Here is a 16954-nt window from a genome sequence, read left to right as displayed (position 1 = left end):
AGGAGAAACCATGTACGAACCTTTAACTTGGGAGGGATGAGGGAAGTATGCAGGGGCACCTGGAGGCCCACGGTCACCTGCTTCTCCCTGCACGAAGAAAAGAGGAAAACAGAAGGATGTGAGATCTGCCTTCAGGATTTTGGATACCATGCATATTTGTAGGGAATAAAGCTGAATGTGGAAAATGAGCTGTGGTACGGTCCCCACTGTGCTGTGGTCCTGGTGTCCCAGCCACTAGCCGGACCCACCAAGACTCAACAAAGTGGGCAGGTATTAATCCCACATTGAAATCCCTTTTTCAAGCACCAGAAGTGCTCAGGTTATTACTTTCTATAGTGCCAGACTATTCCATTACTGGTGACAGTGTCTGAGCTACCCACAAGGTGGGCGGGGTACAATGCCATTGTACCCCGATATCCTACCATCTGGATTGTAAGACCTAAACTTTCTTGAGCCTTTCAGGACCCCAAAGGTCTAACCACTGAGTACCCCTGTCCTCCCCAGCTGCATGCCCTCACCCAGCAGGAAAGTCTCCCCACCTGGCTGGATCCCCATCATCTGACCTTGAACAACTAGGCAGCAGCCCCCTGCCAGCCTGTGAGATTATTCAAACAAGATAATCATATTCTCCCTGGGAATAGAGGTACCCCACCCTCTTGTTACTACAACGCCTGCTCCTATAGCCCCAGTGGGTGGCTCTGCTCCTGGGTGTGACTTCCACGTGCCTCTGCAAGGTGGGCAGCAGTGTGAGGCCCCAACACCTGTGACTAATAATCCCTGTCCACCTCATCTGTCCAGGCCTGGGTGTCGTGTGTTTGCTTATCTTGTATTGCACAGGACGGTGGATGCCTCCTCCCCCAGAGTGAATGGCAGGTGATCCGAATGCCAGCTAGGGGAAGACCGAGCTCACCTTGGGTCCTGGGGGTCCGTCAGGGCCTTGATAGCCATCCAGTCCTTTGCTCCCCTGCAGGAAAGATGCTCAGTGCTTATTTGTACTCTAACAGGATTTAAAGAAGTGACCTCAATACCATTATTATATATAATAACACTATTTGTTAAAATGACCTGTTATCCACTCTGTGCCCAAGGTTCCCTGATTTTGGTCTCAAAAAAATTTTTTTTAAAGTTGTTTTGTTCAAAGGAGGAAAGACTATCCACTGGAAAAAAGACAGTCTCTTCAATGAATGGTGCTGGGAAAATTGGACATCCACATGCAGAAGAATGAAACTAGACCACTCTCTTGCACCATACACAAAGATAAACTCAAAATGGATGAAAGATCTAAATGTGAGACAAGATTCCATCAAAATCCTAGAGGAGAACACAGGCAACACCCTTTCTGAACTTGGCCACAGTAACTTCTTGCAAGATACATCTATGAAGGCAAGAGAAACAAAAGCAAAAATGAATTATTGGGACTTCATCAAGATAAGAAGCTTTTGCACAGCAAAAGAAGCAGTCAACAAAACTAAAAGACAACCTACAGAATGGGAGAAGATATTTGCAAATGACATATCAGATAAAGGGCTAGTATCCAAGATCTATAAAGAACTTATTAAACTCAACACCAAAGAAACAAACAATCCAATCATGAAATGGGCAAAAGACATGAACAGAAATCTCACAGAGGAAGACATGGACATGGCCAACATGCACATGAGAAAATGCTCCACATCACTGGCCATCAGGGAAATACAAAGCAAAACCCCAATGAGATACCACCTCACCCCAGTGAGAATGGGGAAAATTAACAAGGCAGGAAACCACAAATGTTGGAGAGGATGCGGAGAAAGGGGAACCCTCTTACACTGTTGGTGGGAATGTGAACTGGTGCAGCCACTCTGAAAAACTGTGTGGAGGTTCCTCAAAGAGTTAAAAATAGACCTGCCCTAGACCCAGCAATTGCACTGCTGGGGATTTACCCCAAAGATACAGATGCAGTGAAAAGCTGGGACACCTGCACCCCGGTGTTTATAGCAGCAATGTCCACAATAGCCAAACTGTGGAGGGAGCCTTGGTGTCCATCGACAGACGAATGGATAAAGAAGCTGTGGTCTAGGTATACAATGGAATATTCCTCAGCCATTAGAAACGACAAATACCCACCATTTGTTTCGACGTGGATAGAACTGGAGGGTATTATGCTGAGTGAAATAAGTCAATCGGAGAAGGACAAACATTATATGGTCTCATTCATTTGGGGAATATAAAAAATAGTGAAATGGAATAAAGGGGAAAAGAGAAAAAATGAGTGGGAAATATCAGAAAGGGAGACAGAACATGAGACCCTCCTAACTCTGGGAAATGAACTAGGGGTGGTGGAAAGGGAGGTGGGTAGGGGGTGGGGGTGACTGGGTGACGGGCACTGAGGGGGGCACTTGATGGGATGAGCACTGGGTGTTATTCTATATGTTGGCAAATTGAACACCAATAAACAATAAATTTATTAAAAAAAAGTTGTTTTGTTCAGATCAGGATGCAAAGTCCAGACATGACGACATTGGGCTGCTATGTCCCTTGAATGTCATAATTCATACTTGTTCCGTCCTGCCTTCTACTTTCCCCATCACTTTGCCATTGTTGCTGTCCAAGACATGGGGCTGCCGGTACAGCAGGTGTCCCCATGGTGGCAGCAACCACCTCTTCCTCCTGGAGCTCCTCTGCCCTGAGCACTTCCTCTGGAGCAGCTCGCTTGCTCAGGTTCACCTGCTCACAAGGGGGGCTGCATCCATTCTGCTAAGTTACTTCGGGAAGCCCAGAGGCCCCATGTCAGCGATATTAGGATGGATCCATCTACTAAAACCTTCCCGCAAGAGGGGCTTTGAAAAATTTTAGTGAACACCAAACAGAAGCAGTAACGCCTCTTACTTTAGAATTTTTCTCTTCAATTAAAAAGTGCAAAGTGCTACTTTCTAATTCCCTCGAGCGTTCACTGAAAGAGAACATTTGCCCTCATGAGCTGCATTGTAGCTGGACATATACGTGAAGCCTTTACAAAAATCTAGAAATTCATTCCCTCTTGCTAAAGAATATGGACAGTGAGGGCTCACATTCAGAATGCCAGGTGCCACCTTCTGATTATTTTACAAGATTTTGTGAAATGCCAGAGCCGTGTGCTCCAAGTCCTGCTGTTTAGAATGAACACTGACGGGGTTGGTGTCGTGTTTTTCGTGGTGGACCTTTGATTTAGACAGCTTCCCTTTCACACTAGGTGGAGCTGAAGATTCAGAAGTGAAGGCAAATTCCTTTGACGCTAAATTGATCTACTTTGAGGCCATCTCCCGAGAAGGCCAGGAATACTAGAAGAGCTTGCCAGTGATGGGAGCCGGCAACTAGGTATTCAGTCTGAGTTGTGTGCGGCCCAGCATAACAATCCAGCCCCGATAAAGCACTGGACGCTGCGAAACGTGCCCGTGGGCCTGAGCGCCTGAGCATTGTCCACTGGGCAGGATGTCATCACCGAGCTGTAGCCAGCACCCCCAGGACTACATGCTCACCACCCATGTTGAATAAGCCAAAACACCACCAACACTTCTGAACTATGTCTGAGTGCTTTGCAATGAAGCAGGTATTACAGAAAACCCAAGACAAAAATGAAAGAGCACGCAGGATTTCTCTCGCTGAGACTTTTAACAGTTGGAACCCCCCAAAGCCAAAATAATGACCTAAAAGTTTCCCTGTGCATTCTCATCTGCAGGTGGATTGACTGAGGGTAGGGGTGGGCCAGGTATTATGTAGAAGTCTGCAGAGTAAAGGGAAGAATTTGCACTCGCAGTTCATCTGAGATCTCTGGCAGCTGGAAGCCCAATAATTTGGCACAGCAAGAATCAACACAGCCATTTCAAGGCTTCTCTTTGTGTTTCTAGGTGCAGGCATGACAACAGGGGCGGGGGAAGCCAGGGATGTGTGGTCAAGGAGGAGTTATCTGGGGACTAGATTAGTAACTGGACAGTCAGTCAGGAATGGTGCCAGTTTGTCCCATATGATTACAGTCAGCTGTCATGTCCAAGGTGTAGTGCAGTCTAGCAAGCAGGTGACTCCGTCCTTTGTGTGTGTCCCGGGCATTTCCTATTTGGAGAGTTGAGTAAACTGTCTCCCCACAGAGATGCCTGGTTGGCCGGAAGTGTCCCTGTCTTCCCCTGGACAATGTGGGCCTTCGGTCCCAACATCTGGCCACGGCAATGAGAGGCCCCAGGTGGCGTCTGCGAGCATCTTGTCTCACATAAACAAGGAGTCCAGGGGGCAGCTGTGTCCAACTGTATTTCAAAAGCCTATAACTCATTAGTGATGGGTGTAGAAAAAAATCATAATCGTCATTTCACTAGCACATGGCTAACAATGAAAATATTAACAACAGCACTTGGGTTACGTGGGCAGGTGGGGATGGAGTACTTGGAGATGTTCATGTCGGCCTCATGCCTGTCTCTTCACTTGATTACTGAAATCCTTGAACTGGAATTTGGCCTTTTGGCCTTTGGTTGGAGTAGAGCCTGGACAGCTGTCCTCTAGGTATGATGCCTTTGGGGACACCCCTCAGTTAGTAATGCCATGAGAAGATTGATGTCATTGGGGAAACCCTGGTGTTAGCTCCCTGGCTATCCCTGTTTATCCCTGGGATAAAAGGACAGGAACGGGAAGAGTAGGAGCCGCCAAGGTTGCAGGAAGGAGTCAAGGCTGGTCCTACTGGGAGTGGCCAGAGCCTGGGCTCAGGGCTCTGCCTGTGGAGGTTGGACACTGAGCCTGGAAGGCCAAGTCTATCTGCAGACTCCAAGCAAACAAGGGGGAGCCCCCACGGGACACTGATGAGCCCACGTCCTTCTGGTTCTCCTGATGCCCCACCATCAACCCCCGATGGAGCCATGAGCACGATTCAATGGAGTCCCGATTCAGAGGCTGAATTGATTTTTGAAAAGTCTATTTCTAGGCACCTACTAGGACTTAATGATAAAAATAGCAGGCCATGGGCCCAACAGGCAGGAGCCATAATGCTGACTGTGTAATGGTGGTACACAGCATGCAGCTGGGAATCTCCGCGAGGGGTTGTAGGCACCTACGTGACATCTTCTCTGGCCTGCAGTTCTGGACAGCTTGTTGACAGAACCACATGGGTGTGTCCATGCTAACATGTCCATGCTTGGAGTCATCTCCAAGGCATGGTGGTGAAAGAAGACAGATGGCAGAATGAAGAGGTGTGCTCTTTCCTGTGAAATTATATTCACGTGCAGATGCACCTGCTCCCTGTGCACTTGGGCAACTGAAACGATGCCCACAGAGCTAGGACAGCACCGGCGTTCACAACGGGAAGGAAGTGGGCTAGATATTCTGCGATCGAATGACCAAAAATGATAAATAGGGAACATAATTAAATCACTAATTCAAAGAACCATTTCTGCATGTACTCTGTCACATGACCTGTGCTCAGACAATTCTAAATCTGATCCAGATTCATGACACATTTCTCTCATAATTCCTTTTAAAAAATTGCCAAAAACCTGTCCACAGAACACAGAATAAAAATAGCTAGTTGGGGCATCACTGAAGATCAAGCATCAAAATTATGAGATCAACATACGAAGAATGCAGGTAGCCACTCAGCCACTCCACCGACGACTTCCCTAAGAGAGGCACATGATGATGAAGAAGGGTGCCAAAGGACACAGCCAATGTGCTGGTGTGCAAAAGTGAGGGAAAAGGTGAGTGGTCCGCCTCAGGCATCGCAGAAGAGTTGGAGGAAAGATGATTTATGCTACTGCACATGCAGGGCTTTAAATGTGGTTTTCTGGGGACAACTTCTTTTCCTGGAAGAGCACAGTCCTTCACAGTTGACCCTCAGAAGGTGTTTCAGCCCCAGAGCAGATCCCGTCTCATGCACCCAACTTACTTTTTGTCCCGGTGACCCTTTTTCACCATCGTAGCCAGGAGCACCCTGGGTGGAAGAGAAAACAGAAGCACCTGCTCAGGATATGCAGCAACATTTTCCAGAAGGCACTGTTTTGGCACCTGACAGGCTAACATAGAATACTTCACTATGAAATAGCAAAGTCATCTGAGGACCCCTTTTATTTTCTAAAGAAGCGAATTGTTTTAGCGACACTTTCATGTACTGCATTATATCTAGCCCTTAAAGGAATATGGAGAATGAATAAGGACATTGTGGTTCAACGGGGAGAAATCTAACAAGGCTTGCACCCCAACATTCTCAGGAGTCTCTTCTTATTTCCGAAGATTCAAACATGTCTTTTTCGTGGTAGTGGCTACCAGAGAGTCACTGCCAGGCCCCTTCTGTGTGTTCTGGCCCGGAGCTCTGGCCACACCTCCCAGCTCACTTGCTGCTAGGTTCGGCAGGTGACCGAGCTCCAGCTGACAGGAAGGACAGAAGCGTCAGGTGTCCTTGTAGGCCACATGCTAAAGATAGAGGCCTGCACTCGGGAACAGGAGCCAGAGGTGCTGAATCTCCTTGGGAGAGACACCCCTGGCCCCTCCTCTCACTGTCCTGCTAGGGACACTTCTGTTGGATTCTCCAAGAAACAAGAATCAACTTCTTGTGTTGGAGACAGTCTACACTGTTGTCACTGCAGGTTAAGTTAGCCTGACAGAAACATTGATGTCTGCTCCTGCCCTCCTCCAACAGAGGCTCACAGTCTCAAACACCAGTGACTCGGGGAGCGTGAAGGGCCAGGGGGGCCGCTCTGGTCGGGGCGCTAGGAGTGAGGGAGGCTGTGCATGCTGGCTGAGGGACGGCATCTGGGACATCTCTGTACCTTTAGCTCAACCTCACAGGGAATCTGAAACTGCTCTGGAAAATGCAGTCTATGTAAAACACAAAACAAAACAAACTGCAGTTACAGCATGCATGCATGGCTTACCCGTGTGCCAGAAAAGCCCATGATTCCTTCTTCTCCCTTCAAGGAGATGCCCTAGGAGAGAGCAGAGACGTCAGGTGGCTGGCCCGTCCTGCTTCACCCGCTCGGGGTTCCAGCCCCTCGACTGGCCAGCCTGCCTCCCGGGGTTCCCGGTCCATCCCAGTGTGAGCTGGGGTCACACAAAGTTGGCCAGGCGGCCTGGATTACCACTGATCCAGGATACCCCTGATGTCACACAGCCGGTGATGGCTGGGAGGGCTGGGAATACGGGGCAGGTATGACAGGGACCTGGAACTGAAGCTGCCGCCAAATGTGCTGGAGCCTATGCCCACACACTTGCTCTCTTAACACACTTAGGTGCATTCCCAAACCCCAGAAAATGTTGATTTGCTGGTGTCTGTGATGCAAAAGTGAAGATACTCTAAAGCCATTTTTTGAAAAGAAGCATCCAAGTGAACGCCACCTGGTCTAACAGGTGGATGCCGCTAGAGGCCTGCGCCCCATTGTTGCAGGGGTACCCAGTGGAAAAACCGCGCTACTACTTCACTTACTTTTCTTCCCGGCTCCCCCTCACTTCCTTTTTCGCCCTGTGAAGACAATGAAATGTGAGACCAGTAACTCAAGGACGGAAACGATGGAGCAGGGTTTGTGATCGCTGAAAAGTATTTATGGAAACTGTAAATACTGATTATAAATGCATCAGAATAAACAAGTCCTACATTTTGCAGCTTCAAAATTCAAGAGAAAAAAGGTGTGATTTCTTCTGGATTTTCACATCATCAGTTAAGTCACGTGTTCCATTTCATACAATTGCAAGGCTGCCTGTCTGCTCTGCATGAGGGTGGTCTCCCAGCTGCAGGCTCTGCTGCAGCACACGCCCCGGGATGAGCCCCCGATGATAATATTTGAATAAAATAGACTTAGGAGGGTCTTCTGAGGCAGAGACACACTGGAATATACTAAAACCCTAAGTAGGGAAGCCCGGTGACTCAGCGGTTTAGCACCTGCCTTCAGCCCAGGGCCTGATCCTGGAGACCCAGGTTCAAGTCCCACGTCGGGCTCCCTGCATGGAGCCTGATTCTCCTTCTGCCTGTATCTCTGCGCTCTCTCTCTCTCTCTCTGTGTATTTCTCATGAATAAATAAATAAAATCTTTAAAAAAAATAAAACCCCAGGTGAAAGAGACTTTATTTGGAAAGCAGTGTCAATTTTATATGGTATATTTTCCCCACTCCTTTTGGTCTAAAAGGGTTAAAGAAATGTAGTGACTGGCTGGGTTCTTTTTCCATTTCTGCTGGGACAGCACCCAGGACCCCTGTTGCGTGCAGTGGCCTCCTGTGGCCCCAGCCCTAGCCCATCCTGGTGGCAGAAGATGAAGGAAATCTGATGCCCAAGCTTGAACCCCTCGGCATGGGTTGAACCTGCTCTGGCCTCACTGTGCCCCTGGCTCCTGTCCTGAGACGGGACAGAGCTCCATCATCTGGCTGATGGTTGAGGCCCCACCAGGAGCCCGAGTCCCGCCTGGATCCCACCTGATGACTGGACGGGGCGGCCCCCCTGCCTGGTTGTCCAGGGACGTCCTGCCCTAAACTAGCTGGCTCACTGCCACCTGTGCCTGCTGCACTCTCCCCTGCATTCTGCTTCACACCATCATGGCCATGCCACCCTGTCCCCTTGAAGTCAGGCACAGCCACCCAGACTGATTCCTCCCTAAGCCTGCCTTCTCCCACCCGAACCACATCGGGACAGACACTTGGGATCTGGAATCAGATTCTATGTTTGGGGTTTTTACTTTGGTTCCCAGGCACCGCCTGTGCCCGACCTAATCTGAGGTTTTCACGGGTCTCCACTCAGCAGCAATATGAGGTTGAGTGTTACCATCTTCAATTAGCACAAGGGAGCTGGGACATTAGAAAGGTTAAGTGGCCCGTTCGAGCGAGTGAGTTTGGCAAAGTGAGTGTTAATTTTTATTTAGATTCCAAGAGTATACACTTTTAATCAGACAAAAATATTCATGGAAATTATAAAAATCAGAAAATGGACTTTGATGCAAAATACCCACAACCGATGCTCCACGTTAACAAAAAGTAAAAGTAGGTTCATTTTTGCCAAATACAACATTTTGCTCAGATAGCTCCATATCCTGGCTTTGAATTATGCTCTGACCATTGACCTATGCCTACACAGGAGATCTGCACACTAAGGATACATTTGAGTTTGTCTTATGAATTCTCGTATTGTCTCAAATTTGTTACAATTTTTTAAGACAACAGACCAGTGCACCTATGTGACCATGGGCAGTGTTTTCACACATGATGTACCAGTTAGATGGTGAGGACCCTTCCACTTTGTTATTGTTTTAAAAGATCGAAGAAAGTTCCTTTTTTTTCTTCTCCTTATTTTAGTTTTACCAGTAATATAGTCAATTTTGTTGAAGCTTCTTTACCTTATATTGATCTGGGTGGAACATTTCCTTCATGGGTCCTATGATGGCATGGTGGGTGTCGGATGGAATCCCATTGGGTCCTGGCAGCCCCATGTCGCCCTGTGAATGGTTTAGGAGAAGCAGTAATCTTTATCTTGGAAAGACAATATCAAGCTTCATCATCATCACTAACTGCTTTCTATTTTTGCATATTATTTACCACAAGTATATCTATTTTGTAATATTATGATCACAGTGTAAAATGAAATGGTCACAATGGAAAATTATTTGTGTCCTCTCTGCATTAATAGTCATTTATAATTTATTCATAAAAGTTTAAGTTGTTCGCAAGTTTGTGCTGCCTTCGCTTCTGCGGTGTTATCTCCTTAGGATGAATTTCTGTACACAAGCTAAATGTCTTCATATCAACGTATTACTCTATTGCTTTCCAAGATTGGGGCTAAGGTATAAGAAATGCCTAAAATATGAAAGATGAGACCAGTTTCACCACTGTTTCACCAGTTAAGGTGTTTTTATATTATAAAAGGTAGCATCTTCAATAAAATGTATCTTAAGTTTGCATTTTTAACATTAGCAAGAAACACTTTCCATGTGATGCACAGACCAAGAGGAGCCTATCAATCTGGAACATTATTAGACAAGGTTTCCTGCCTGATACGTGGCTTCACCTCCCAGGAACTAATTGACACAAAGAGAAACTTACTGTCTTTTCTTTGGTACTTCCATAGGTAAACTATATATTACAAATTTGGGCCCAGATGTCGCATAGTATGACCAGGGGTGAAGTGACAGGACCTACCAGCTATAAAAAGGAGGACTCTGTGGTGTATTCTCAGAGTCCACTAACATCACATCTAAAAAATGCCTGGAACTGCTTGCTCACTTCCCCTTTACCTATTAGGGCATTGATATTTTCTTATTAATATTTGAATCACAAGGAGGGCACATGATGAGATGAGCACTGGGTGTTATACTCTATTTGCAAAGTGAATTTAAATAAAATAAACTAAATCTTAAAAAAAATTTTGAATCAACTCTTTGGAGATTATAGACATTCACTTCATTTTCATTCTGCTTGACATGTCTAATCTCCCTTCCACCCAGTGATTTCTTCCTATATTTTTCTTCTTTTTATGTTATTTTACTGTTCCATCATATTTCATCATATAGGTGTTTACATCTTTATGTGTTTGGATCTTTCAATGGCATGCTTTTAAAATTTTTTTCTACAGTAATAACACAAAGAAGAAGTCTTTCCCTCTAGATCTGAGCAGTACTGGGTTCCACTTAGTGTGCTGTTTGATCAAAAAGCACAGCAGAAAACAAAATGAGAATCGGCAAACGGTGAGGCCACAGAACAAACATATTTCATGGTGGGCAGGTGGCTTTGTGGTGTACACGATGGATTACGTGTTGGTGAGGCTTTGCTTGTTGAGCTTTTCACACACATGGCCTCAAGTGATGCTCTTGAGGGCCTGCAGTCCTTTTGTGTTGGCAGCGCAGTGATTTACAGGCACCCACGGGGTTTTCCTGCTGGGCCCGGCCGCCTGGTCCCTGAGTGGGCCTGTGGGTATCACCTCAGTCTGCTCAATCACTGGGGTTCCCCTCGTTGGGACACCTCAGGCAATGCCTTTACTTTGTGGGTGCTGCAGATAGCCAAGGTCATGTCTATACCAGAGGTCTGGTCGGGGCTAACCTACACTGTTGGCTTTCACAGTCTCAGCGAGCCATCACTATGGTTGGAGCCTCTTCCAAAGCCTGGCACTTTACAGTGATTATTTCCTATGCAAATGGTCAAAAGATAACTGCATGAAAAGCAGTCGTTAAAATGATTTACTTCCTAACCACTAACTAAGAAAGCCTCCACGTTCCAGTATTGTTTCCTCACTTTTTCTCCTTTCTCTCCATAAAAGCCAAGTCCTCTGTTGCCCTGAAAAGAGAAACATTTTTTCTAAGTTTTTAAAAGTCATTAATCACAGTGAAATAATAATAATAATATATATATTTTTTAGAAAAATAAACATAAGATCTATTTGCAGCATACTGAACAATTATCCTTGCAGAGTATTCTGGAGTCTCCTCCCCAAAGCTATTGGACACAAAAGATTAATATCCTCCTTTCTTTTGCGAGTTCCACATATAAACCTAATAAAAGTCTGGGCCCAGGTAGCACATAAGGTGAACGGGAGCTGGCTGGGACCACACGGAGTTGGAAGTGGCACTTCCCAGTGTCTCCTGCACATTCGCCAAGACGAGGTCTGAGTGATGGAAACCATGGGGATTGAGAAAAACACCGAGCTGTTCTTTAATACAATGTGCTTTTAGGAAGTCTGTATTTTATACTTTAAGCAAAACCTCGAAAATAGACTAACAGCAGTTATTCTGTTACCCTTGGGAATGTTTTAGAGTTTGTTGTTCACCATCCTGGGGATCGGGACGTTGGCTGAGTCCTTAATTTTGCACCTGCCGTCTGAGCTGGCGCTCCGTGACCCCGCGACCCTCTGGGAGCTTGTGTCCCCTGACAGAGGCCTCACCGACGGTGCGGGGCTGAGCTCAGACCTGCTCCCGGGTCCCTCGGACTCGTTAGTACACTGCTGTCTACAGAGATGGGGGTCTTTGGGTGACAGACCCAGGAAGCAGCCGTCTTCCCTGGGATCCCATAGCGAGGATCACGATTCAGTGTCCCTTCTGCCTCAGCTGTTTCTCATTTTGGCAAGATAACCCTACATTCACAAACACTTCCAACCCTTTTAATGATTGTAGGGGATGGTGAGCCTCGGTGTAGGGTGGCCGACTTAGCAAGTGTTCAGTAGATTCACGAGTGGGGTGGACATGTGTTGAACTGACCCCAGTGTCCAAGAAGAGCCCGACAAGAAGCTGCCCGCCACGCTCACGCATATTATAGAAACGGTGCTCTTTTCTTTGGCCTGCAAACGACTCTGCTTCCTCCCCAGGGTCTCCACATTCCCACCACGACAGAGAATCACGTGGGGCACTATCTGGTCTTTCTCTCAGCAGTATACCATCCGCCCCCTCCCATGCCCGGAGAGTCTCCGAAAATAAAAACAAAGCGTTTAATTAAGTTTTGCTTTTTTGCTCCTTTCCCACCTGGCTGGGAGCTGAAATCAAAGCACAGAAAGGCAGCCAGGCTAGATGAGAATGCGATTTGCTGAGGCCCCTGCCGTCCCTCTGCCCCCTGAGCTGGTCGTCCAAGTCCCCAGGAAGTGACCTGGTGCAGGGTGAGGGCTGTTTGTGTTGCAGCCAAGTGGGGATCTGAGGCGACCCTGGGGCTCGGCCGCCCGGTCCTACATCCGCTTCTCTTGGCTCTGGGCCGTTCCCACCCTGCTCGTGGCTGCAAGACAGTGGGGAGCCCAGTGGTGGGGGCAGCTGCCTTAACGAGCTCCAGCCCCAGCCGGAAGCCATGTCAGAGGTGATGGGAAAGGGGGCGGGGGCGGTGGCAGCCAGGGTTCCCTGGAGGTCACAGAGATGAGATTTCTGTAGAGCAGACATGTGAGTGTGTGGGCTCAGGGATGTCCTCAGTCTCGTGCAGGCCATGGGATGGTCTTTAAATGTTGGTGACCACAGCCCAGCACTTCTGAGTCATGTCACGTCTTGATCACAGACTCCCCTTGCCAACCTCCTGTATCCTAGCTCTGTCTACAGGCTACCTACCTTCTGGTGCTCCATCCAACTTAGTGACCTTTCTCTGATGGAAACAGTACAGCTCTGGGCTCAAGCTTGACTTGAAAATCACTAATGGATCCCCAGAGGCTGACGTCACCCTCTGCTACAGCCTGCTTATGTCTGAGTAGGAAGGATGCCACTGGCTCCCCAACACAGATACAGCCACATGTTGTCCCTTCTTGGGCATTAACATGTACAGATAAACACGAGCAGTTCTTAGATCTGCATTTCCAATCAAACACTCATCAGTGTGATTTTCACACAATGGCAGGTGTTACATGATTTGCAAACAACGAATCATTCAACATGTTCACTTATTTGATGTGCTGGCTACCTCAGGCATACCTTTGGATTTATCTTTGGCATTTACAACATTAAGTCTCAAAAGCCTACAAAATCATTCTCATCATGAAATAAATGATAACATTGTTGTCAACCAAGTAGTTCTATGGTCAGGAAAGGTACATACAAGGATGGAAGCACCCCCTCCTGCCCCCATAACCAACTTACTGGCTGTCCTTTTGGTCCGGGGGGTCCAGGCGGGCCCTGCATAAATACAAACAAATTTGTAAACTGTTTTCTTTATCCCAGGACCTAGATAACATCTGCTAGAAAGCTCTGGGAAAGCCATCCACAGTATGTTTAGAAGCCTGTGTAGTATGTATAGAGGTTTCTGGTACATTAGTCCGGGCAGGGAGGAAGGGCTGGAGGCGGAGGGCTGGGTCAGGCCTGGCTCTCTGAACCTGCCCGCTGGCCACGTATAGCTCTTCTGGGCTTGCTTTTCTGAGGTCAGGCTTCTGACTTCACCCATGTCCTACTCCTGCTTGCTCGGATCCCCTGCAAGGTCCTAGGTCATGTCACTGCAGAGACTTCCTCTGCAGGGTTCCCCCCAGGACACTGTGTAGCACTTGTTGCTAGTGGGTCAGCAAATGTGCATGGACACAAGTAATGTACAGGCTCAAATGGCAGGGTTGAAAATCCATCTGCAAACATCACTGTCTTTCTGCAAAGCTTTCAGTGTCAACACTATGCTTAGGATGAGGTTTTGAACACACCTGAGAAGAACAGTTAGTGTTTAAGTACAAAGAAGTATGGGCAATTTTACGACCTATAGAAGAATCTGTAGCTGTCTAATCAGCTCAGGACACGGCAGGTACAATCTGTTGTTCTAGACTTTCCTGAACTGTGTATTTAAAGATGAAGTCCCTCATTGCTGGTACGTGAGCTGTGAGCCAGTCGGCAGCTGTGTAGAGGAGAGCAAAGTACCTGTGATCACATAAGCCTCATCTCACTGGTTTTCTGCAAGACGGTCTCTCTCAACCTGGAGCCAGATCTCTCCTATGTTGTTTGAGGCCCATGTGTCTTACTGCTATACTTTTGGGGAATGAGAGTCAGAGGCCCAGTGAGGGTGGTGGGGGCAGTGGCTTCTCCCTTCTGGTCCTTTCCCTCCCCATGGAAAGCCCTCCTTCACCCAGGCATCTGTCCTGCTGCAACTCACCATGTCATTCAGTTGCAAAGGTAGAGAACACATGTAGATTGCCACTTGGGTGGGGCACTAGGGCCACTTTGTTAACTGATGTCTAATATCTCACTGGCGGTGATAGTCACACCCAGGTGCAGTACACCTGCCATGAGGCCATGCCCAGGCAGAGTCTACCACCCCCTTATCCACCTACTGAACTTTGATCTCCTTGGCCCAGGGATGACAGGCCCCTCACCAGCAGGCTGAGTGTGGGGCTGAGAGAGCTTCTGTATGACTGGAAGGGCACCCAGCTAGCACCAAGTCAAAATTTGACGTCATCGGTGGTGATCTGGTGCCCACAAATTTCAAGTCCTCATTCTTCAATCTTAATAGTAGCAAAATGTATGCAAAGGATGACCTTTTTCATCTGGACACTTTCTAGAGTGACCACAAGCATCCTAGCTGTACTGTGAAGCTTCCACTTGCATCAGCACTGAAGAAGCTGGATCTTTAGATCCGCCTTGATAGCGGTCCAAGTACCCACACACCCGGTACTTACTGGTCTTCCTGGAGCTCCAACTGGACCCATCTGTCCTATAGGCCCAGGGCGGCCAGGAGGACCCTAAGGAGAGGCAACACAGTCAGCTATTAAGAAAGGCAGGCTGGTATTTGGAGTCCCGAGTCCTTAAAGTTCTGCTTGGGACATTCTCTAATAAAAACAGAGCTTACCTGGAAACCAACCAATCCAGGCTCTCCAGGTTCACCCTAGTTGAGAAGACATAATGTTAAGAGTTCTGGTTCTTAATCATTTTTAGATTTTGTTACATTTTATCACAACTTTGGAAACAAACATATACATTATATCAGCCCCCCGGGGACTTGGTAATGTTACCTCCTCTCTGGGGCATTGTGAATACGGGAAAGGTGTGCACCCATAGTTGAATGTCACCCCAATGGGAAATCAATGATTTTTAACATCGTGGTGTTGGGTTGTTTCACCACCCCAGGCGTCCCCTCATTCTCACATCCTCACAACTCAACCATACTTGGAAAACATCATTATTATTCAGGTATTTACACTGATTGCTTAGTCTCAAGTCCCATATCTAGCAAACGTACCCTGTATTTGTCGCGGTCCACACTGGATAGCGCATATGGCTCGCCTTTCTGCCCTTTGGGTCCTTGGGGCCCCTAGGGTAGCATGCACGTGGCAGAGAAAACACAGAAAGACCCGTTAATAGTCAGTGCAGCTGTAGCCATCGAGGTGATTAAATACTGACCTTATGGGCAATGTATATTGTCCTTATGGCTCATTTAGGTTACTCTGAATACCAGTCACAGAGGTGAGATTTTTGCTTTTAGTTACCCAATATTTTCCTTCAAAATTAAAATGTTAATCACTTATGTGATCTTCAGAAACCCAAATTAATGCTCAGTAAATTAACCCTTTAGGATATCAACGTGTTATTTTTCTTCATAATAATATTTTTGTCTAGTTTTGGCATTAGGGTGCTACAAATATTAACACACATGCATTGAAGCACCATTTTGGGGAGAGATACGGATCATTCTGTAAAACTGGAATCCTGACAAATATATGTGGTACGTGTACACATACATATGTATATAAGTGTCTTTTAATGCCTGTATATGACATCAGTATTTTAAGCTAATGGATATATTTGTTGATGATGAAAGTTTCATGACATTAGAGCAGACTAGGAAGTGATGGTCCTCACTGAGAAGTTGAAACACATGTAAATGACACAGCTGAGGGAGGAGGATCTGCAGGCGGGGGCGAGAGATCCACTAGCTTCAGCAGGAAACACAGGGAGGAAGGTGTGACTGCTCTTCCCCAACCTTAAAAATGCTCTTCTAGATAAAAAGTTTTACCAAATAAGATGTTGGTATAACCCTGACGGGGCACTATTTTGCTGGTACGAGGGTAGCAATACAGTCCTGCAGACCACTTCAAGATTCTCCGCATGGACTTGAAAACGGAGTCTACAAAATAGGTGAAAACGAAAAAGTCTTTCATGAAAAAGAGCTCACTTCTACCTGTCAGAGCTGTAGAATGTTTCTCATGTCCCAGAGGACTTTAGAATCTAACAAAATGGTGCCTAACAGGGCATTCTGTCAAGCTTTAAGCCTTTTTAGTTTAGTTTTGCTATTCCCACTATTTGCTGTTACTTGAAATGCAGCACGGGGCAGACCGTGCTGACATTGGTAAAACTACACAATATCAACCAAATCAATTATTTCCTATCTCGTTTACAGAATGGCTAAGGAAAATGAAGTTCTTTGGACCCAGGGGAGGCATGCAGAGCTGCCTGCAGGGCCACGTCGGCGGGGTGCCAGCTGAGGACAGGGAAGTGATGGGGGGCAGCGTGAGAGGCGGGCTGAGCACGCCCACTCACCCCGGCTGTGGGGGCAACAGGGGACAACCCACCCTCCTCAGAAAGTCTCTCTGCGACCATGTCTCAAAGGGCCTTCTGGATGG

The 16954-nt window shown here is 47.1% G+C and overlaps 1 protein-coding gene across 3 annotated transcripts in view; it reads right to left on the bottom strand.

The window, feature by feature from the left end:
* The window catches only part of COL4A2 (collagen type IV alpha 2 chain), a 170011-nt gene that overhangs the window by 47664 nt on the left and 105393 nt on the right, over nt 1-16954 (bottom strand). For 2 of the 3 annotated variants that reach the window (XM_072761010.1, XM_072761009.1), the window contains exons 8-18: nt 15574-15645; nt 15184-15219; nt 15014-15076; nt 13503-13538; nt 11197-11238; nt 9309-9407; nt 7415-7450; nt 6867-6917; nt 5882-5926; nt 911-964; nt 21-87 (exon numbers count right to left, since the gene is read on the bottom strand). In XM_072761010.1, the coding sequence (XP_072617111.1) occupies nt 21-87; nt 911-964; nt 5882-5926; nt 6867-6917; nt 7415-7450; nt 9309-9407; nt 11197-11238; nt 13503-13538; nt 15014-15076; nt 15184-15219; nt 15574-15645 (601 nt within the window). The remainder of the gene's footprint in view (nt 1-20; nt 88-910; nt 965-5881; nt 5927-6866; nt 6918-7414; nt 7451-9308; nt 9408-11196; nt 11239-13502; nt 13539-15013; nt 15077-15183; nt 15220-15573; nt 15646-16954) is intronic. The other variant, XM_072761012.1, reaches the window with a different exon arrangement.

The sequence above is a fragment of the Vulpes vulpes genome, chromosome 6 (assembly GCF_048418805.1).
Source record: "Vulpes vulpes isolate BD-2025 chromosome 6, VulVul3, whole genome shotgun sequence".
Classification (NCBI taxonomy): Eukaryota; Metazoa; Chordata; class Mammalia; order Carnivora; family Canidae; genus Vulpes; species Vulpes vulpes.
This window is presented reverse-complemented; position numbering and strand designations above follow the sequence as displayed.